Source organism: Acipenser ruthenus, chromosome 10, assembly GCF_902713425.1.
Source record: "Acipenser ruthenus chromosome 10, fAciRut3.2 maternal haplotype, whole genome shotgun sequence".
NCBI classification, from domain to species: domain Eukaryota; kingdom Metazoa; phylum Chordata; class Actinopteri; order Acipenseriformes; family Acipenseridae; genus Acipenser; species Acipenser ruthenus.
In genome coordinates this window covers 17,430,771-17,453,027 of record NC_081198.1, presented here as the reverse complement: position 1 = coordinate 17,453,027, position 22,257 = coordinate 17,430,771, and the positions used below count along the sequence as shown (strand labels likewise).

The following is a 22,257-nucleotide window of genomic DNA, read 5'->3' as shown; positions in this document are numbered from 1 at the left end:
ACATGCTGTATATTATTTTTCTTTATCATATATAGTACTTGTATAGGGAAAATATATAAGCACAAATAATATATGATAATACAGTATATTAAAAATATGTGAACCGTTACTTCAATATATATTTCCTTGGGGCAGGTGTCTGTAAATTACAGTACAGTATAGACATGTATTGATCTGTAACATAAAATAAATAGTAAATACGTGTACATTTCAATAACTGATCTACAAATTCTGTTCTACACATTCTGCATGATGCGCAACTGGCACCTACAATGAGCTGTGATCGTACTTCATTATTCTTCTGTTCTGCGAGCTGGTGTTTCCGGCTTTCCACGTGATGATAGACAGTATGCTAACTAGTTGATTGCTCAATGGTTTAGTAACCCCGCTTTGACATTTGGACCTGCTGCATGCTGCCTGCTGCCTGCCGAAGTTCTTGGTCTTGCACAGTAGTAATCTACACTCAGGATGGACACTGTTGTTACATATAGTTCTAAAACAGACGATTCAGTAAGGTGAGTATGTATTTCTTTTATTATGTTCTCAATATTATCAACGTAAAAGTAACCCGTTATTCTGAACTAGTTTGAACACTGAAAACGAAACCTACTTCGCTGTTTCCAATAAATGGTATTTAAATACATGAAGAATTGTAATTTACTCATGACCAGGGTGATTATTATCATTACATGGATAAATACAATGTATATGCACAAGTATATGGAAAACTACAAAGCGATATATAAATTCAAAAATAGTTAATTCTGACTATAAGCCTAGGGTGGTGCAAAACCTTTGGCCATAGCTGTATGTAATGTGAATTTTGAATATAGGCTATTGTATTGTGACACAGAACTCCGCTTCGGGGTCTTCTGTTTGTTTTGTAGAAAATACAGATGTGTTCATTTAAATGACTGTAAAAAACTAAAAAACTAAAGAAACTAAACTAATTTATTGATGTTAGTCATGGGTCAGCTTTTGGAGAGGGAAGAGGGGGGCAAAACACGAGAAGACACGCGTTTTTTTTGTTTTTTTTTTAAAAACAGTAACTATTCGGATTTGTTATTTTGAAATCAGAATGTGGCAAATTCTGTCATGGCATTAGGTTACTAACAGCAGTCTGAGGCATGCACTGTATGTTTCAGATCACAGTAAATTAATGCCTTATTGTGTTAGAGAGAAAGCAAATGTAAATTGATTTGGTCTCAGTATCTTATCTCATATTAATTAGACTAGAAAAAAAGAACAGAAAGTACATAATTTGGTAGAACCAAAAGCGAATTGAAAATGAAGTTAGTGTATGCACTGTAACGTTTCCATAATTAATATATTACACCACACCAAAAATGAATTTTGATGTTGTTACGTACATGTCAGCATGCCTTAATTTAATTCTTGGCAAGCAATAATACTAGGAAGGACTGACTGAAAGAGTGCAATTATACAGGAAGGGGTAATTTGAAAAAGAATTCACAGAAATGGTAGGCTTCCTGAAACAAATTGTCTGTCAGAATCAAACCATTTGTGCGAAATCCTGAAAGATGTGTGAAAGGCACATTGCAGTGTACATACACAACACGAAGCAAGATAAGGAAAAGACGGATAGCACTGTCATTATTTTACTGCCGCTCTACAGCATATTGGTATTGAGAAGAAATACAAGAAAGTAGGTCTACTTTATCATGGCTATACGTTGTTATTACTGTTGTGGACCATTACTGATAACATTAAGGCTTTTGGTGCGTGTGTCTAATAAGATGTGTATGGAAGCGTCCTAGTGCCAATTAAAAAACAAACAAACAAATAAATAAAAAGTACTATGTAGGAGATATAATGTCCTACGTAGGAGACATTTTATTTGGTTTTGTTTTTTTAATTGGCACTAGGACGCTTTCATAGATGTGTTACATGACCTTAATATGTATATTAATGTCTCTGCAGAGTTAGAAAATAGTTCACAGCAGTGACATATAAACCATGTATACTGTGCAGGATGACTCATTCTGGATTTATACTGTAAAATCTATGAAACTACGTGGACTTAATGAAACATTAGCTCTTAATCCAGATCTCTAAAAATGTTAAATGTTTTAAAAATTAGATATTAATCTTTGTATGCCAACTTGAATCTTAAAGTTCTCTGGGGTTGAGAATTGCATTCTAATATCTTCCAATCTTTAGTATTGAATAATTGTTATGTATATAACAATTATTCAATACTGTATGGATAAGCAATGGATTCTAAAACCATTTTAATTTAATGAATGCTATGATGGGTGAACTGTGTGTTGAAATGCGTTGTGTTTTGTCACTTTTTGTTTTAATAAATAATAAAGGTTTTTTAAAACACATTGTAAGAGGAATCTGATACATATAATTATTAGAGGTCAAGTCTAAAGAAGAGGAGATTTTTCAGTGTGCGACCAACCTGGTCTCTATGAACATCATCGACCAAAGTATACATGGTTCATATGTCATTGCTGGTAACTATTTGTAATCATTGATGTGGTAAACTTACAGGAACTATAGGAAAAGTATCATGCGTGCTGCAAAAGAAACAGTAACACGACTACTCCTGCAGGTGTATCTACAGCAGGATAAATAAGAAGCAACTGTTATAAAACAAAATCTCCTATGCAAATGTGAGGTCTGAATCATATCAATGTTTCCTCTGCAGATGTGGAGGGGTGGACTAGTGTATAATTACTATGCTGAGCCGTTGGTCTTTCACACAGAAAGCTCATGTTTTATCAGGATAAAGTACTCTGGAGATTCATGCATACAGTGCATGACTCATCCCACATACTGTACAGACACCCATTTTGTTGCTGAATCATACACACAGCTGGTGTTTACTGTGCACAATAACATTTATCACCATGTTGTGTTGTCATTGGCAATGTCTGTTGTAGGCAGGAGACATAACATTCAAATGGACCTTTTTAACTAATACATTTTAGAATTTTAGAGGCACTAGAACAGAACATTTTTCAGAAACATTTATGCTAGAATATCAGTCTTCAGCGAATGTCGATTAGAGGCAGGGTTTGAAACATTGACACTTGAAACTTCATTAATCATGCTTCACGGGCTACTTTATATGATGTATATTTTACTTTCATTCATTTGTTTATTATGTGTGTTCTGCTTGTATCTGTATTGTAGTTTCTTCTTACATCACAACTTGTCGTGGTTACTAAATACTCTAGGAAAAAAGTGCTTCTGAAAAGGCTTCTCAAGGCTTTTCTGAAACAAGGTGGGGAGGTATTTCAGTGTTACCCATGGGCTTCAGTGCAATGCGCAACATTAATATGCTTCCCCACCTTACTTCAGAAAAACAGCTGCGTTTCCAAGTTTTATTAAATAGCAACAACAGAGAACGAACGGATACAGAACACACATCAAAGCATATCAGACTGGTAAGAAATATTATATGAGGAAAATGTGCTTTGTCGTTGTGCAGGATTGATACCAGGGTTGAAGTAGCCAGTGAAGAAGAGGAGCTGAGGGAGGACTTGACATTTTATTTTATGAGCCCTTGTCAGAAATACAAGGCAAGAGGTCTGCTTCCATGGAAATTAGGGGTGCAGATTTTAAAAATTGCCATGGTTACAACACAGGTATGGATTTATTTATTTTAGTCAAATATCTAGCCATGAATGCAAAGCGAAGGTTGAAATTTATCAAGCTGCAGAACTTTTTATCAGAGCTGTTAAAAGGAAACCTTGCGATCTTGGCATTTATATTACATTGTCAGCTGCTTTACAAAAGTTATATTGTAGGAAGGGAGTATAGCCACATTGAAACTTGTGAAACAGTGATGTTATGCTTTATATAACATAGAAAGCATTTGGTGTATTCACAATACACCTTCATACCACGCTGTATAAACTGCTTACAGTGCCCCAGAGCCATCTGCAGTGTTTATATGTACAACGTTACTTTACCTTTGCTGTATCCTGTGCTGTACATATCACAATAACTTGTTTTCAGTAGGTAAATAAACTCGGGATTTCGCCACATGGTTGATCTAAATCAGGGTTTTATCTAAACGATGATATAGGTAGCGGTGCCTCAATCCAAATTGGATATGCTTTGTTCCTGCTGAGACTCTGCTGTTGCTGGTTGTATATCCTACTGCACTTTGATTTTGAAAGAGGCAATATCATTTTGTTTACATTGTTTTAGGGGCCTTATTTATTGCTCCCAAAACTGGTAGGCTTGCTATGGACAACATTAACCACCATGGGGGTTTCATCTGTAAAGTCTGAAGTAAAAAATCACTCTAACCGTATAACTGGTATATTTTCTTGAAGCTTGTTGTTTTCGGCCTGAACAACCAGCTTGTTGTTTCCTACAAGGAAGAGAACGGCATGGCCTTCAAGCACTTGTTTATAAAAGGATATACAGGCACCGATGAAGACGACTACAGCCGCTCTGTGTACACCCAGCAAGATGTTTATGACAGCATGCTTTTTGTAATTGATCAAGTAAGTATTTATGTGGCTAATAGGATAAGGGGTGACTCCGGTGTAGTTAACTGGTAGAGTAGGTTTAGTAAACAAAGCATGTTTAAAAGTGAATACATAAACAACAACAAAATACAGTCTAATGTGTGTGTGCTAGCAGAGATAAAATGTAATGAAGGGCACTGGCACTGTAGAGTATAAAGAGTTTTAGTCAAGGCAATGCTGTGCGTTGCTGTAAGTCCACTAGCACCCCCTAGTGGTTTGTGGTTTACAGTTGACTGTATGGCCTGTACTGTATGTCTTATAGCTTTGTGTAGTTCAAAAGAGCTGAATGAATGTGTAATTAGTACAATACAGCACTGTGTCGTTTCTGTTTACAGTAACAATGAAGCATCTACTGTCTTCCATTCCTTGTTCTTTTTTTTTTTTTAGTACACGCATTTAATGAATCTCACAGTGTCACCACTCAGTTATGCCCAAGGCAAGAATGATACAGGCGCTTTAAAAATCTGCAAACATCAGTACAAGAGAGGACATGTTTGGCCTTCAAATGAGACTTTTTATATAGACCCAAACATAGAAACAGGTAAGAAGAACGATCAATATTAATCTGCTTCCTCTGAGAGGGTATGACAGGTGTAGCATCCATAACTACATCCATGGGTCATCATCACTAAATGACTGTAACAGTAAAGAAAATATATTTTGAAAAAATAGAATAATCTTTATTTATTTATTTGGCAAACACCTTTATCCAAGGTGACAGGTGTTACAGGGCAGTAAAGGGTTACAATGTAAGCTTAATATTTAAATCCAGTGTAGTTTGCAGTAAGTGCAAATAATACTACTAAAATACAATATGAACTAGGATGAACATGTTAAGATTGCAAGTTATATCTACAATGACATGGTAGTACAATAGTGCAAGGATTGTGCATTAGCTGAGGATCCAGTAACGTGGTGCGTAGGTCAGGCATGTCCAGTGCATGATGGGAGCAGTAGAGCAGGAGATCTACAAATGCAGTCTAAACGGGTGGGTCTTCAGGAAGCGGTTGAAGGTGTTGCGAGATGGAGCAGTCCTGAAGTTCTCTGATAGCTGGTTCCACCACAGAGGGGCTTGTGACCCCAACTGACAAGAGCAAGTATCGCTCACTTGAAGCGGTCTTAACAGAAATGATAGCCAGGCTACATAGAAGGCTTACTGATGCTCTCCACTACTGGACTACGGCCTGGATTGTCCACTTTCTCATATTAATAAATGTAATTGAGGAGTAAAAAGAAACTATGAAGCAGGCATGATTACAGGAAGTGTAATTACAGCATCATTTTTTAACTTACTAAATTAAATAAGTCATGCATTAATATTACAGTGCAGATGAAATTGGGGCCCTCATAGTTTAATTAACAATAATATTAAATTACACATGGTTTCCCATAATGTCACAAGGTAGAATCTGTGCCACCGTGTTTCAGTTAAAATGTTAAAGTTGTTTATAATTCTCACTTGACACGCCGTGTTTTATTGTAGAGTGCTTAACCGTAGAGACAAGTAGAAGACATCCTTTCCAAACGGATTGGAAAACTGTCAATGAAACTTTTTTCAACCTGGACTTTTACAGGTAAAACAAACCCCTTTATTCAGCTGATGATGTATTGTTTAACCATTGTTTAAAAGCAAGAAAAGAAAAATACCCTAACTCATGTCACCCCCCTTCCACTTTAGACTTGTCACTGTGGATATAACTTTTCAGCTAAAAGGAATTGACCTTCAAACAATCCGCTCGCTGGAATTACCTGACTGTTACGAATTCTTTATCACAGTGAGTGGGATTTTTATAAGATGTTTTTATTTTTTTTTGGTACTGTACTACACTACAGTACACTATATTGCATTTATAATCCAGGTAAAACAGTGGATTTGAAGAAAAAAAACATAAATCATGTTATGGGCAAAAACTGATTTGTTATTTTATTAAATATCCTCATGCCAATAAAGTAGTCCCATTTATAACTCTGAACTACACACTAAATTAAGTTGAGTAAATTAATTAAAACATCCGTATTTTTTATTATTGTTCACATTGCCATTGAAAAGATACACCAGGGGGCGGAGTTGAGACGGCACTGAGTTATTTTTTTTCCATTTCACTAACAGTGCAGTCGTGAGGAATAAAAATAAATTCAACGACATCTGTAATTTGTTCAACATCAGTAATTTGTTCAAGGTCTATGTCAGAGGGGTGGATAATGTGCAGAAGTGTCTTTTTGTGGTTTTTTTTCAGCGTTTACAAACTGCTAAAAATACATTATTTGAAGTGACAAAGTCGGGGTGAGTGATTATAAAGACAGCAATTTAAAAAACAAAAAGATTTTTGTTATTTTTTTCTATTTTGCTATAATCCAGTTCATTTAATTGTTCTTCATCCATTACTTTTGGGATTTTTTTGCTGGTAATTGGTCACTCAGTTTTATAGCTTTACTATACATCAGCTGTAAACAATATGGCTACCGTTACTTCAAATTCTGTGAAGCAGCGCAGTGATTTCTAATAATGTGTGGAGGTATCCATCCAATATACGGACATCTGAAACCTTGCTCGACCAATCACATTGCTTGTTTCAAGTTCCATTGGCAGCCCTGGATTATAAATATATATATATAACTTATCCCTGACTATCTGTATGTATTTGTCATCAGCAAATGCAAATCTAAGAATATGTTCTCAGCAAATAGGAATACTGCTTAAACTTCACTGCAGAATAAAAATTCTGAAAGGCCTACTTTGACAAGTGTTGTCCGGTACTGGATACGGTGGTGATGTGGTTTAGTGGAACACCACATAGCTCAGATACTGGCTATTACATTTAAAATAGGCACAGAATGTGTTAAAACACTTTGAGGCACAGGCTTGTGGTATAAACTACCAATTCTGATGTGTGTTGATAAACATACAGTATGAGATTTAATTAAATTCAGTAATAATTATAAAGAAAAATCCATTAGACATTTTACAGTTTATTTTTTAAACAGTTTGCACATCTGTAACCATTTATGATTTTAAAAGGTTTTGATGAAATATTGTTTTACAGATCACATTTAACAACCAAGGCCACAGTGGAATAGTTAAAATCTACTTCGATAATGATGCTTTTATCAGTGAATGCAACGGCTGGCACATAGGAGGATCCAGTGAGTATTATTTAACAACCTTTGCTTTCAAAATGTGGCCCACAAAACAGGAATGGTTGAAAACATTTCCAAAATGTTAATGTACATTTTATATGCTGCTATGCTTTGTATTGTCTTATGTTCAGTGTAAAGGCAAGCGTGTGGAAAGTTACTAATAAGGACACATTCTCTATTTGGGTATGATATATGGATGTTCTCTATGTCTTTCACTCTTCCTGTGTTTTGTAGTAATACACTGTCTTATAAGCAGGGTGTGTGTCAAATGTATGCATTATGAGGATGGTTATTAGAAGTACCCAGATGATATCAAAGCTGTAATGGAGAAAAGTTACAAAAATAAATAATTGTTGAAGAATGATGTAACTACAGGTTAGGTAAGGCTGGTATATAGATCCTTTGTTAGACGAGAGAAGAAATAAAGAAATTGGTAATTATGCTCATGAATGCCTTTTTTGTATTCATGCTGATAAGTTTAATAACTCATTAGTATTAAACTGACTAATTGTTGTAGTGAGTGAATTATTGTGGTTTAATCCACGAGCTGAGGTGAGTATGTGAGAGAGCTGTACATGCAGGCAGATAGAAGTGATGGATCTATACAAAAAGCAGTTTATCGGATTTTGTCCTTAACGCTTTATCAGCCTTTGCATTTGTTTTTTCTCTTTCAGCACAGAAAAACACACACTATCTTCTGATTTTTGATGGGTTTGTCATTCTGACCTGTTTAGTTTCCATGGTGCTTTGCACTCGATCCATCGTCCTTGCAATCAGATTGCTGCGGGTAAGACTTCTTCAGGAATAACCCCTACAAGTCTGAAGTGTGATTCAGATCCATCTATACTGTCAAACCTCCTCACCGTCTAATATTTAGCAATACTAAAAATAATGAATAGACAAATCTGCATAGCAATAGCTTGAGCACTTTTTACTATATGCATCATGCTGTATTTAGTACTGTGCATTTTCAACAAAGTGAGTGAGAATAGAGAGGTTGACTTGGAACAAGAATTGTAAAACAATGTTGCACAGTACTGCATATGTCTTACTAGTTCTTGTATAAGAGTCTTTCTTCTTGTTTCACACAGAGGTTTGACAGATTCTTTCATGAGAACTACAAGCGCAGAGCATCCCAATCAGATAAGAAGGAGTTTTTAAACAGATGGTACATTGTGGTTATCATTAGTGATATCATGACAATAGTGGGGTCTATACTGAAAATGGAAATACAGGCAAAGGTAAGAAATGTCTTATTTGACTTATCGTTTTCAATACTTGCCAGATGTATTTTTAGGAAGAGGAATTTTGCTTTTTACAAAATCTGTATTATGTACTATATAGAAATATGGCAAGAGAAACTTACAGGGACTGTGAATAACTGCTTGTGTATCTGTGCATGTCCAGCTCTTATTAGCCCTGTGTGGAATGGAACCCTTTGGATTAGATTTTAATGCTCATAATGTACATTATTCTATATTACACTGTTTATATTTCTCTTTCAATACATCACTGAAATCAAACTGTTGTCCAGTTTACATGTTATTTACACTGGGAATTTTTTTTATCTTAAATTGATTTAAATATTGGATTTGACACATTAATATGGCCTATGGTTTATTAAAGGAATTTTCTTTTGCTAATTTATGAAAACTGTATGTATTATTTGGATGGTGACTGTGATCATTTTTATACAGCTTGTAAAATGCTCTCTCTATATATTATTAAACAGTCTATATTTGAGCATTCAATAGTACCCATATTGCAACCCCACAATAAACAAAATGGCAGATCAACCATAGCATCACAGATTTCTCTAGATGAATAATTTATGATAAGATATTGACCACAGTTTTCACATTGTAGTGAGCAATAAACTGTCTGTCATTTTAACAACCCTTGAAGTTTTTTCCCTCAACTTCAGTCAACATATATATCATGTATCATCTATATTTATATATAAGTGTTTGTTCTGTGTGATTGTGTTTCCTGCAGAGCCTCACAAGCTATGATATCTGCAGCATTTTTCTAGGAACCTCTACCTTGCTTGTTTGGGTTGGAGTTATCAGATATCTGGGGTACTTTGAGAAATACAACGTAAGAAACTCTCTATTAAATGTTTCATTGTGGAAGAATAATCTGTGTTGTAATAATATTTCATATTAAAAAATCCTTTGTTCACAGGTCCTCATTTTAACAATGAGAGCAGCATTACCCAAGGTCCTGCGTTTTTGTTGCTGTGCAGGAATGATCTACCTGGGATACACCTTCTGTGGGTGGATTGTACTTGGACCCTATCACGAGAAGGTAAAGCATGCATTCAGTTTTACAGAGACTAGCCTGTTCTCACTATTAATGTTTAGCGAAAGGATGTCACAGTTCAATTTCTTCCATCCATAACTATTAAACATAATACTTTTAATTTCTTAACTGTTTAATATCCATTTCCCAGGCTGCTTCACATTGAACCTCACAACACACCTGGGGGCAAGCGGTAACAATGGTCTTACCACACACCCTGCTGTGGGTTATTGCTTGCACCGAGGCTAGCTGATGAAATCACAAAAAAAGTTTAATAAAAGTAACAGATGCAGAGAATAGGGCTTTGTGTTTACATAATTGCACACACTATTTCTGCATCTTGTTAAAATCAAGATTACAGTCTTGTCTTGTATAATCACACTTCATAGCAGTTGCCAGCAGTTAATTCAGATGGAGCTTGAAATGGGTGTGCTTGATTATAGGTTGCACTGAAATGTGGTTTAAACTGCAGATTGAGAAAGTCTACAACAATGCCTTGTAAATTCCACAAGAGGACAGTGTTGCAACAAAACCATGCTAAAACCCACCAACTAACTCTAATTCAAACAGTAAATGGGCAGATACCTCTGCCCTTGTTTGTTTCATAAACATGCGTGGAATTATCTGTTCTAGGATATCAAGGTTAATGATGAGGTGTGGAGAGAAATGTCATTCGGTTTGCAGAGGGTGTTTCTTTGATTTAGTCATTTTTGGAATTCATTTACAGAGTTAGCTGACTGGTACATTACATTACAGCTAGTTATCACTGAATGGTATAGTTTTTTTACAGGTATGCAATGAATTCCAAAATAGCTATGAAAAATGCTGCAGAACAAAATAAATCAAGTAGATGAAAGATGAGATCCTCAGAGATGAAAGTAAGCGAAGCAATTTTTGGAACTCAAACAGCTTCCTGTTAAAAAAGGGCTTGAAGTTGTGCATGTGAAGGAGTAAGGAAGACTGTTGAAGGTTCATTGCTTGTTTTTATACATTTTTATTTCATTATAAAATACAACTAAAGAACCAAAAGACCATTGACATAAGAAAAGGGGAGGGGGACCAATGATAATATTGCTGTTGCTAATTAGCGGTAAGAAATTGATTTTCAAGCCCTGATTAGCACTGCTTTAACTTCCCTTATTGAGGATTGAATGTTTTCTACAGAGGCTATTTAACAACCAAACCTTTACTACTAGGACTACCACTACTAATACCCCTTGAATTCTTTTGTCTTTACTGTCCAGTTTGAAGACCTGAACAGAGTGTCAGAATGCCTCTTCTCACTGGTCAATGGGGATGACATGTTCGCCACGTTCGCACAAATCCGGAAGAAAAGCACCCTGGTGTGGCACTTCAGCCGAGTCTACTTGTACTCATTCATTGCACTTTTTATTTACATGGTGCTCAGCCTCTTCATTGCACTTATCACAGATTCATATGAAACGATTAAGGTACGTCCCTCCCTCTCAATAGTAATGTTCATTCATGTAAGACTATCTGATGTGTGTAAAGGGGGTGTCACTATTTATATATCCAAAAAATATAGAGTTACACATCATCACATGCTGCTACAACTGCTTAAATAATGTACCTGTAATTTTTTATTTCATTGTTAACATCTTTTTACACATAACTTTAAAGTCTGCTTCAAAGCTGTTTTCAAAATGCCCGCTCTAGTGCATTGGGTTTGAGATCTGTCCTCTAAAGCACTGCAGGAAGTGATTCAAGCCTAGCCATAAAATATCTTTTAATCCGTCCATTTCTTTCTTTGCATAGAAATACCAACAGAATGGCTTCCCAATGACAGATCTCCACAGATTTATAAAAGAATGCAAGGATTTCCCCTCCGACAGCTGCAGAGAAGAAGAAACGAATAATTCCTTTGTATTCTGCTGTAAAAGGTATAATCTTTGTCATCAACTGCAAATGATCGCTTTCGTCCTCATGAGGTTAGCTGCTTGTGGCTTACAAAATAAAGTTAGAGGTTAAAAGAATGCAGGCACACCCTGGGATGTGCTGATTATAGAGAAGTGCACTGGGAAAAAAGACTAACTCTAAACTTTGAAAGAACTGCTATGATCCTAGCACACACAACCAAATATTCAGTGACCTTAAAGGGAATATTTGTAGATCTGATCGTTTAATAAAAAGTTTATCATCATTGCGAGTAACTTTTCTCTTACTCTGATGCATTGCACTGCTTTTTGGGTGCAGTTAGAACATTAAATCGATAATACATCCCCCTGCCCATGCACAGTAAATACATTTTTAACCTCAGAACCTTGGCGGACTTGGTGCGGCCAACATAAATGACCACACCATAGAGTTAAGAAAAAAAAAAAACTTGTTGTAAGGTTATTTCAACGTTACCTCTAGCAATTGTTTCTCCACTCGGGAGCCCCTTCATATTACATTCCTATTAACTTACATGAAGGGGCATTTTTCTGCACCATTTACGGGAAGCGACAAATGCAGACCATATTCTTAACCACATTCCTTACCTTTGTATGCTATTTGCAATCATTCAGAGGTTCTGCTCCACTTGTTTCTACACTATACCATGCAGGTGGGGCCATGAAACATCACAGTGTCACATGACTTATATAGAATAATGGAACCACAGGCAGTGACCTAATAAGAATACACATGTAAGATCAAAGCCAGGTATTTAGTAAGTATAGAAAATAAACAAATCCTCATTCAGAAATGCAGTGGGAAGAACCCAAACATAAAAGGAAAAATAAGACTATGTATTCTTGTGTTTTGATCTTGGTTATCCTCCAGTTTTGTATAAAAGTAGTTATTACCTTACCGGCTGGTTCATAGAACCTGATAGGCATTAATATGAGACTATTTCATGTTAGGTGAGAAGTCGGAGTCCATGACACCAGCTGTTTCTCTCACAGCAATGTACTTTGAGCCGGAATCTGCTTGCCTTGCTGCTGATGATATCTTTAAAAGTTTAGAAATTGACCACAAGAACACAAGACTGATACAAATGTTGTTATTTGAGGGTTAAGCCAAGCTGATTGTGAGAAGGAGTCCAGCGTTGTTTGACACAGTTTGTATTGGTGCTAAGAGGCTGTGGCGGGGGGCCACGCCCCTGTGCATATTTTTTGTGTTTTATGTTGTATGTGGCTTGTTAATGTTGGTTTAAATGTTTTGGTGCACGGGATATAATGTCTAATTGAGTCCCAGCACAGCTGTATATATAGATGCACCAGCACAGTACTTGTTTGTGAGTGTTTTGTTTGTCTATTTGTTTTGGCTAACACACCATTTGTTTTGTTTTGTTTTGTGTTTAAACCTTTTATTTTATTTAATAAATACACGCATCAGCGCGTTTCATACCCCAGTGCTGTCTGTGTCTGTCTTCTTCCGGATCTGTGACGTCATCACACACGCCAACCTGCCACACCATGTTTCTTAGAAGTAGGGATACAGCGCCACCGTCACAGGCCAGGAGAGAGACAGCACTGCGGGTACACCTTTTTTATATCTCTAGATTTTTTTGTTGTGTTAGTGAAGAAGGGAGATGGACCCTGTGATCCGGCCGTGGGACCCCATCCGGTGGGTACAGAGGGAGTACTCCACTGCGGAGCAGGAGGATGAGGAGTAGTGTGCCGTCGCTATGGGCATGAGGAAGAAAGCTGCCCGGAGGTTGACCGGGACACAGACGAGAAGAGGGATGAACCCGAAGTCCCGTTGTGTCCAACACCCAAGTGGGAGGAGCCAGTGCAGCCAGCATCCAGAAGGGGGAAGCATGAGCGTCCAGCGCCGAAAAGTGAGGAGCACGAGCGTCCAGTGCCCAGAAGTGAGGAGCAGGAGCGTCCAGTGCCCAGAAGGGTGGAGCATGAGCATCCAGCGCCCAGAGGGGGGAGCACGAGCGTCCAGCGCCCAGAGGGGGGAGCATGAGCATCCAGCGCCCAGAGGGGGGAGCACGAGCATCCAGCGCCCAGAAGGGAGGACCACGAGCGTTTACAGCCCAAGCGGGGTAAGCCCGTGTCTCCAGTGCAAGTGGAAGAAGCCCCGCTATCTCCACCACCAGAGGTAGACTACCTGCAGTTCCCGCTGCCACCAACAGAGGAAGACTGCCTGCAGTTCCTGCTGCCACCAGCAGAGGAAGATTGCCTGCTGTTCCCGCCTCCACCGGCAGAAGAAGATTCCCTGCTGTTCCCACCGCTACCAGCAGAGGAAGATTGCCTGCTGTTTTCACCTCCACCACCAGAGGGAGACTACCTGCAGCTCCCACCTCCACCACCAGGGGAGGACTATCTGCTGCTCCCACCCGCACCGCCTGGGGTTGCCCGTCCCGCACCGCCTGGGGTTGCCCATCCCACACCGCCTGGGGTTGCTTGCAAGCTATTGCCCGGAGATGCCTGCCCTGGAGGTCATTTGCTGCTGACCTCCAGGGATTTTCTAGGGCTGGAGGAGCCAGCCGGGGAGCCGTTAATGTCCCCACTGATAGCATTTCCATGGTCAGCTGGGAAGCTGACAGCACTGCCACTGTCAGCCAGTCCGTGGCCCGGAGCACTGCTTATGGGCTGTGTAACAGAGGGAGACCTGTACTGACTCTTCTGATGTGTTCAAAGTGCTGTAGGAAGAGGGCAGCAGCCCGTCAATATTCACCTGTCAGTCATGGCAGTGACACGGAGAAGTGGGAGAGTGGGTGTGCGGGCTTTCCTTCTCTCTGAATGGTTGAAAGGTGGGTCTTGGTGGGGATTGCTGGCCCTATAAAATAACATTCTGCTGTTCCCTCATGTCTTCCCTTTTGAAAAAAAGACGTGCGGACGCACTGGTCCGGATCTAAGACACGGCCGGGGAGGAAAACCCCAAAAGAAACGAGACAAAAGAAAGCAAGCAGGGTTAGCAGACTGAGGGAGCGGTGAGGGTAGGACGGAGACCCGGACCGTGCGGGTAGCGACGGTCGGGGTGAAGCTGCCGAGTGCAGCACCTTTTATTTGTAGTTTTTGATTACTGTGTTTTATTTTCCTTTTTCTTTTCTCCTTTTGCTTAGTCTTTTGTTTGAGCACCTGCGAGTGCGCCTGTACTACGGAACGGTACCGCCTCTGGTATCTCTGTGGCTCTGCATATCATTGCTGATAGGCAGACCACAGACAACAGCGCCCTCTGCGGGCCAAAAAGTGGAACTGCCCCACCAATAATAAAACTGGGCACCTGTGCGGTGTTTTCAAGTTCACTTGTGTCTCCCTTGTGTCAGTGAATTACCCACCACCCTTCTACAGGCCCATTGAAGCCTTCTTTCCTGGCCCAGAACTATTGCCGAGACTTTTGGGACTTTAAGGAGGGAGGTGGCCTTTGAGGCCATGAGTGATGCTCACAAGTGCCCCGCCCCTGTGCATATTTTTATGTTTTATGTTGTATGTGGCGTGTTAATGTTGGTGTAAATGTATTGGTGCACAGGATATAATATGGGGCTATGTAGCACAAGTGTTGTTAAAATGTATATTTGTATTTAGGCACAGGGATTGCACAATCACTTCACGTGCAGATACAATGTGTATTAGTATGTGGGCACAGGGATTGCACAAATGAGTTCACATGCTGGGATTCAAGTGAATGATTAATTAGTAATTGACTCCCAGCACAGCTGTATATATAGATGCACGGATCACTCACTTGGGGTTGGGTGTTCGGTGAGTGGAGAACGGGAGAGCGAGAGGCATACTGCAGCCATATGCTGCTGGAGATGAAAAACCATCTGGTGTGGCCGAAGACTCCCTTGGGAATAACATGTGGCAGGTTTCCATGTTTCTGGGAAATGCCTTGTTGTTTGTTAGTCTTCATTTATCTTTGGGAGGGTCTGTCTGCATGTGGGAAAATGAGTCAAGGATGTCCCTAAAACATTTGGATATGCAGTAAATACTAAAGATAAGAGTCTCTTCATCTACAGCAACACATGTAAAATCAAGGCATTCCTTATAGTTTTTAGGTTCAGATCTCCTTTTCTTAGAACAACTCATCACCCCTCAAGTGTCATGTTACCAAATATCAGGGGAAATTGAATATGTTTGTTGGTGCACCAACAACCAATAATGGCAGTGCCACATTTTGTATTTAAGTACAACATGTTTTGTTTGTTTTTGGTCCCTTTTTATAGGATCAGCTGTATGTAAAAACAATAAAATACACCGGCCTTCGAAACCTGCAAGGTCTCTTCTGTAGGTTCGTTGCTTCACTTTGTTTAACAAGAAAAGGGTGCAGTTCTGCGTTTTCAGTAATTTTGCTTGGCCAGTTTTACTTGTCAAGCTAGAAAGATGAAGTAATAATGGATTGCAAACCAGGTTACAAGCAATAAGATGACATAATGGAATTATTTGGCAGGCTTTGCGATTCTGAGTCACACTTGAAATAATTCAGATCACTAAAGTCTTTGTTATGTTGCTGAAGGTAGTAGGAGAAGTTTATTTACATGTACCTGCATTTCTGTTTAAAACCATAATCTGCTTTGTTCCAAATTTGTTATGGTGGTTAATTAAATGTCCTTCTAATAATCCCTGTAAAGTAGTGGTGGGCAGCCCGCGGGCTGCTTGCGTCCCACAATGCATCTACCTGCTCTCTCGTCCAGCCAAAAAAAGAAAAAAAAACCCTTGGCTCGCGATGCATCTATCCAAAAAAAAAAATCCTTAAGAACAAAAGTGAGTTAATGCTCTCTTCCATTAATTAATATAAAATCAAAACATAAACATACACTGTTTCTTTAAAAAGTGTATAATTTACTGTGTTAACAGAGTGCTGTTGCACGGTATGACGTTTTAGTTTGCGCGAGAGTTTTGTTGCTGATTAACCCCGCCACTTTAGTTGAACACTTCTCTGTGGTAATAATTATAGTTTTAAAGAAAGGAGAAAGAAGAAAAAAGAAATGGATTGATTTGTTACTGGGTTTGGTGGAAAAGATGGTGGAGAGCCGAGTTCACCTGTTGCTTCAAAAAGCAAAAGATTGGCGATGAAGGTAGGACTGTTCAAGAGAGCTGGGAGTTGGATTTTTTGTTACCAACCACAAGGGGAAGCCATTTTGCCTCATTTGCAAGGAAGCACTGTCAGTTTGAAAATGGTTAAATATTCATATACACTAGGAAACTCGCCATTCTGCCTATGAAGCAAAGTTTCTCTCAGGACCTGCCCTACACACTCGGCAGCTTGCAGTGCTTAAGAGTGGCCTTGCTTCACAACAGCTGGTGCTTAAAAGTGCCATGTCGCAAAGTAATGTGCAAAGCCCTTCTCAGGGAGAATTAAAAAGAGTGCTTTATCAAGTCTTGAGGGATTTTATTCGAGGAGTTCAAAAACCGAAAGGAGATTCTCAAGCATATAAGAAGTCTGCATCTCAGCAGATGCACAGTTTGTCGCAGAGTCAATGATATTTCAGACGAATTGGCCAGTCAACTTGTTTGTATACTTCATTCAAGTGAGACGTTTAATGTAGCTCTAGACGAGTCGAATGACAACAGCGATGTTGCTCAACTTTGCATGTGGATTCGATGAGTGGACAGTAAGTTAAATATAACGGAGGAATGTCTGGACCTGGTCGGATTACACGAGCGTACACAAAGGACTGACTTTTTCGAAGCATTTTTGAATTTTTTTAGAACCCATGCTTTGCCACTAGAGAAACTAGTTTCTGTCACAACAGATGGCTGTCCTATGGTGGGAGTAAATAATGGATTTGTGACATTGTTGAGATCTCACAGACGTAAATTGTTTGGGGTGCATTGCATGAGGCTCTCTGTGCAAAGCTAGACAAGGGAGATAGCTGTGATGGATATTGTGATGGATAAGTGGTGCATATTGTTAATTTTATATGAGCGCGACCATTGCAACACCGGCAGCTTATCGAAATTCTGAATCTACTGGATACTGAATATAGGGAGCTCATCTTACACGCTGAAGTGCGTTGGCTAAGCAGAGGAAAGGTACTGGAACATTTCACCGCACTACTCCCATCTGTCCGTTTCTTATTCAGTGTTCCCGTGTAAAGGCCGAACTTGACGACGAACAGTGGGTGCTGGATTTGGCATTTCTCACTGATATCACTGGTTATGTCAACACGCTAAACTCAGCTAAGCTGGGGAAAAATCACCTCCTACCTCCCCTAATTGCCAGCGTCAGGAAATTGATGCCACAGATGCAGTTAATGTCAGCTCAGCTGCAGTCTCATGATTTCACACATTTCCCCCATCTTAAAGAAGCTCTGATGCCGGTGAGACAGAGTATGACGCAGGCATGCTTACTGGACTGGAGGAGTGTTTTGAAAAACGGTTTTCATCACTGAATGAGCTGAAGCCATTCATGTCATTGCTTACAAACCTGTTCGGATTTGACTTTGCTAACAGTGGAACTGTGTGCCAGAGGCTTGGGCTTGACAAGAAGCACTGGATGAAGATGTCATCAACCAGCTGACGAAAGAGGGCATTCCCCAACTATGGCAAACCTTTCCAGGCCCTGTTCTCTGATTTTGATCTGCAAAGCTGTTGTCAATTTTTCGTTCAGCCGAATGCTTTCTAAGTCTGTAATCAGTGTGCCCAAAATTGTAGTATTGCATGTATGATTATTAACTCCTGTATTGCATGTATGATTATTAAGAAGTATGGCAGTCATACTTTTTTGTAATTTTTGTTTATGCTGTAAAATTAACATACTGTGAAGATGAATGCAGTTTGGAGACCCCACTGTGAGAAGGCAAGTGCACAAGCCAATGGCAAAACCCTGTTCTGGGGTTTCTCACAAGACCAATCGGTGAGAAGTGCCCTTGACAGCCTGCAGAAATGAGCGCTGAATCAAGCCAATGAGGAGCCCGTTTGCATCATTAAGTATGAGGAGAGCTTTTCAAGGAGGGAAAATGTCACTATACAAACGTGTCGCAGTAAAACAAGTCATTGTCTCGCAGAATGTGTCAAGAGGAAATGTAGAGACTGGGATTTAGGACAATCTGCCACAGCTGAGTTTTATTAGGGCATTTTAACGTGAATTGAGCTGGATTGCATCAACCATTTATTTATAGGGATTATCCTGGGATAACCATGGATAGGTGCTTCATGCAATCCAGGGTGATTCCCAGTGCTATAATCCAGCTGTGGCTAATCTCTGTTTGGTATTGGTTGATCAAATCAGCTCCCTAGTACCTTATCCACACTACCCAAAAATGGGCCAGCAGTACGCATTGAAACCTTGTGATTGCCATTCACGTTATTCATAATCACATTTTGAACAGGTGGTGGCAGTGCATTATTTAGGTAGCATGAAAAGGTTATAGTTGTATAAATAACTTTCAATTTAAGATTTTGAACTATATTCACAAATAATGTGCCCCTGTCCTAAATTAACACCATTTTTTTCTTAAAAGAAAACAAGACATTTTAAGTTAAAAAGCTTCAAATAAACTGAGAAGTGTAATTTAAGAGGTCTTTCTTTCACTTTAGTAACTTCTTCCGAGTTCTGAAGCAGCTGTTTGTTTCCCGTTTTTGACCCTTTGTGTTCATTTAGAACAGGAAGTACAGAGTGTGTGTTTAATTAAGGTATGTTTGTTCTATCTTCACAGACAGGAAAGTGATGATAACTTATTGCTCATTCATTGACACAAGGCCATGGCAATAAACCTGAAGCACCCGAGAACCACAGGGCAAAAAAGAAATAAAAAACTTGAAGTTGAATGCAGTTCGGAGACCCCACTGTGAGAAAGAGCTTCCTAATTAACTATGGAATTAAAACCAAGAATGGACAAGGAACCGAACCCTCTGCCGTCCTGCTGATGCATATCCATTGAGGAAGGGAGAGAATGTATTAATGGCTGCAACTGCTTGTAGCTGTAGATTTTTGTTTAGTGTAATACTTTAGGAGATTAATGAGTTAGTCCATTTTAAACATTTACCACACAACCCTAACACAGGCCTTGGCAAGCCCATGCCATTATAAATGGACCACAGTTGTTTTTCATATACAATGTTTGGTGCAAATACAATTATAAGGTAAACACGATGGAGATCTAAAAAGGATTTTTTTGGCCTGAACTGCATCTTTGTCACAGTACAAGATTGCCACGTGTTAAATGACTTCATCTTGCCTTTGCCTGAATTGAGATGGCAGGTTCCATAAGGAGCCTGTATACAATTGTTGTATACACATTTTAAACAATTATGTTATAAAAGTTATACAAAGAATGAGTATTGTTTACCTGGGAACACGCTAATGTGACCATGTGCGCTGTGGTGTATCTGAACCCTTTTATGAGCTTATACCTTGACCAGCTGACTGTACATCTAATGCATCTTTTATTTATAAAGCGTAATCACTGTTTGTAATACAAAACGTAACATGTGATGCAAAAATAGGTTTGTTATTGAAATTATTACCAATTGTACAAATATTTTGCCTGCAGTGATGTGCTTTGTACATTGTATTAGTGTTACACATTTACGGGTTACACATTTAGGGGTTATACATTGACATGAATGAAAGACATTTCTCCAAGTTGCTTTGGACACTCATTCAATGGTGTTTGTCTTCTATATCATTTTGAAATATAAATAGACAATGAGTTCATTGATATCAGTCCCTGTGGACATTAGACCGTATCACAAAACCTAAAACAGCTCCTAATGTGGCACAATTCAAAGGGAGGTTGTGTGGAACATGATGGCTGTCTGGCTGTAGTCAGCCACAATTTCCTCACCTTTAGTGAGCTTTTTTTTATCAGTTGATAAAAAAAAAACAAAACTAAAAACACATTTTTTTTTCATCAGTAAATACAATATAAAATGAGCTCTTCAGAATGGGGTTCTGTTTTTTAGGGCGAGTGTATCCCCACATAAGGTAGAAATCAGAAAGGAAATCTGGACTTGGGAATCAGTGATGTTGAAGATGAATGGTATAGCTTGTACAACAAACCAACTGAGGTTTACTATTTAACCACATATGGACAGAATTCACAGAACGGCAGTACATTCACTCTTTATCATGTAGTTTCACGGCACCCATTTTAAAAAAAAACTGCTTTTGTCTGGCCACCTGAGTTATCAGATGCCCTTTACAGTATCTACAATAAACAGTATTTAATGTGATTAAACACACTGAGCAATTAGTATCCACTTGTGGTGCTTTCTACACATTGCATTTCCAATGATTATTCTGTGCAAACGTCATTTATCACCAATCAGGAAAACAATAGTAAACTATATTATGAATACATCTGTATTAAACTGATACCCTATGACTGTGCGTGCTATGTTTACTTTGCTATTGGGTTTGGCAATGTTGTTGAGTATGGGATTTCAATATCCACGCCCTGCATAACCCTAACCCTTTGCATTGGTGAGGTGCTGTACAGGCATCGCACACACAAGATAAAGAAGCCGATTGCTTACTGTAGTTTAGGTAACTTTCTTGTTTAAAAGCTGCTGTTGACTACTAAATGTGGTGAGTTTACTGTGAACTGTATTATGATGTCCTGTACTAGCATGTATTGTTCCACTCTTGTGTGATTGGGTTACACAATGTTCCTTTGTATTGCTGCTGTCACATTCTTCAGGAATCTATGACCGCCGAGCACCACGGGGGAGTGTGCATTGCTTTGTGAGAATGTGTAGACTTTCTTGGGAGATGTTATTTTCTATACAGCTACGGCCAAAGGTTTTGCATCACCTAAAATCTTAGGATTGAGACATAATTTTAAAAAAAAACAAACAAACACAAATAAAAACTACATTAACATAATTTTGATCTTTTATGTAACACCGGGTAATCAAATAAACTACAAAATGATATCGCAAAAGTCTACCAGGAGCCATAATAGTAGTACAGTATGTTAAATTTCAGAAAATGTTACATTTTAAAATTGTCAGTTTTTCTGGAAAACTACAAAGCGGAAAACACCAAACACCAAAATGACACCGGAGAATGCTACTTACTTTGTATTCACTTAGCATGGTCATGGTGCAGTTTACTGTATTTTGTGGCAATAGGTAAAGATCACACTGTAATTCCCATGTGATGTCTGGGTATGTAATAATTTAATTTGTTATTGTGGCAAAGTGGTTAGTAGTGCACAGGTGTAGAGGTGATGCAGTGCTTAATGACACCAGTCCAACAGTTCCAGTGGTGAAAATGAAGCTTTATTTAGAGTTTTAAATAATAACACTGACTATACACAACAATCTGTATAGTCAGCAAAACCACAGGGTTCAGTCCCGGAATAATAATAACAAACACACACTTTAAGACACCTACACGTTCACCAGTCCAACAGTGAGTGCTCCGGATGCAAGTGGTGTGAATGTGAAACAAGTGCTTT

The 22,257-nt window shown here is 38.8% G+C and overlaps 1 protein-coding gene across 1 annotated transcript; it reads left to right on the top strand.

Moving 5' to 3' along the window:
- Positions 1 to 394: 394 nt before the first annotated feature.
- On the top strand, positions 395 to 21,491 carry mcoln2 (mucolipin TRP cation channel 2). The gene is made up of 14 exons (XM_034003898.3): positions 395 to 515; positions 3,464 to 3,620; positions 4,317 to 4,490; positions 4,902 to 5,055; positions 5,998 to 6,088; positions 6,193 to 6,289; positions 7,559 to 7,658; positions 8,327 to 8,439; positions 8,744 to 8,893; positions 9,648 to 9,749; positions 9,837 to 9,959; positions 11,198 to 11,404; positions 11,730 to 11,854; positions 19,510 to 21,491. Exons 1-14 carry the CDS (start codon positions 469 to 471, stop codon positions 19,544 to 19,546), a joined length of 1,677 nt encoding a protein of 558 aa, XP_033859789.1. The 5' UTR covers positions 395 to 468; the 3' UTR covers positions 19,547 to 21,491.
- The last annotated feature ends 766 nt before the right edge of the window (positions 21,492 to 22,257 follow it).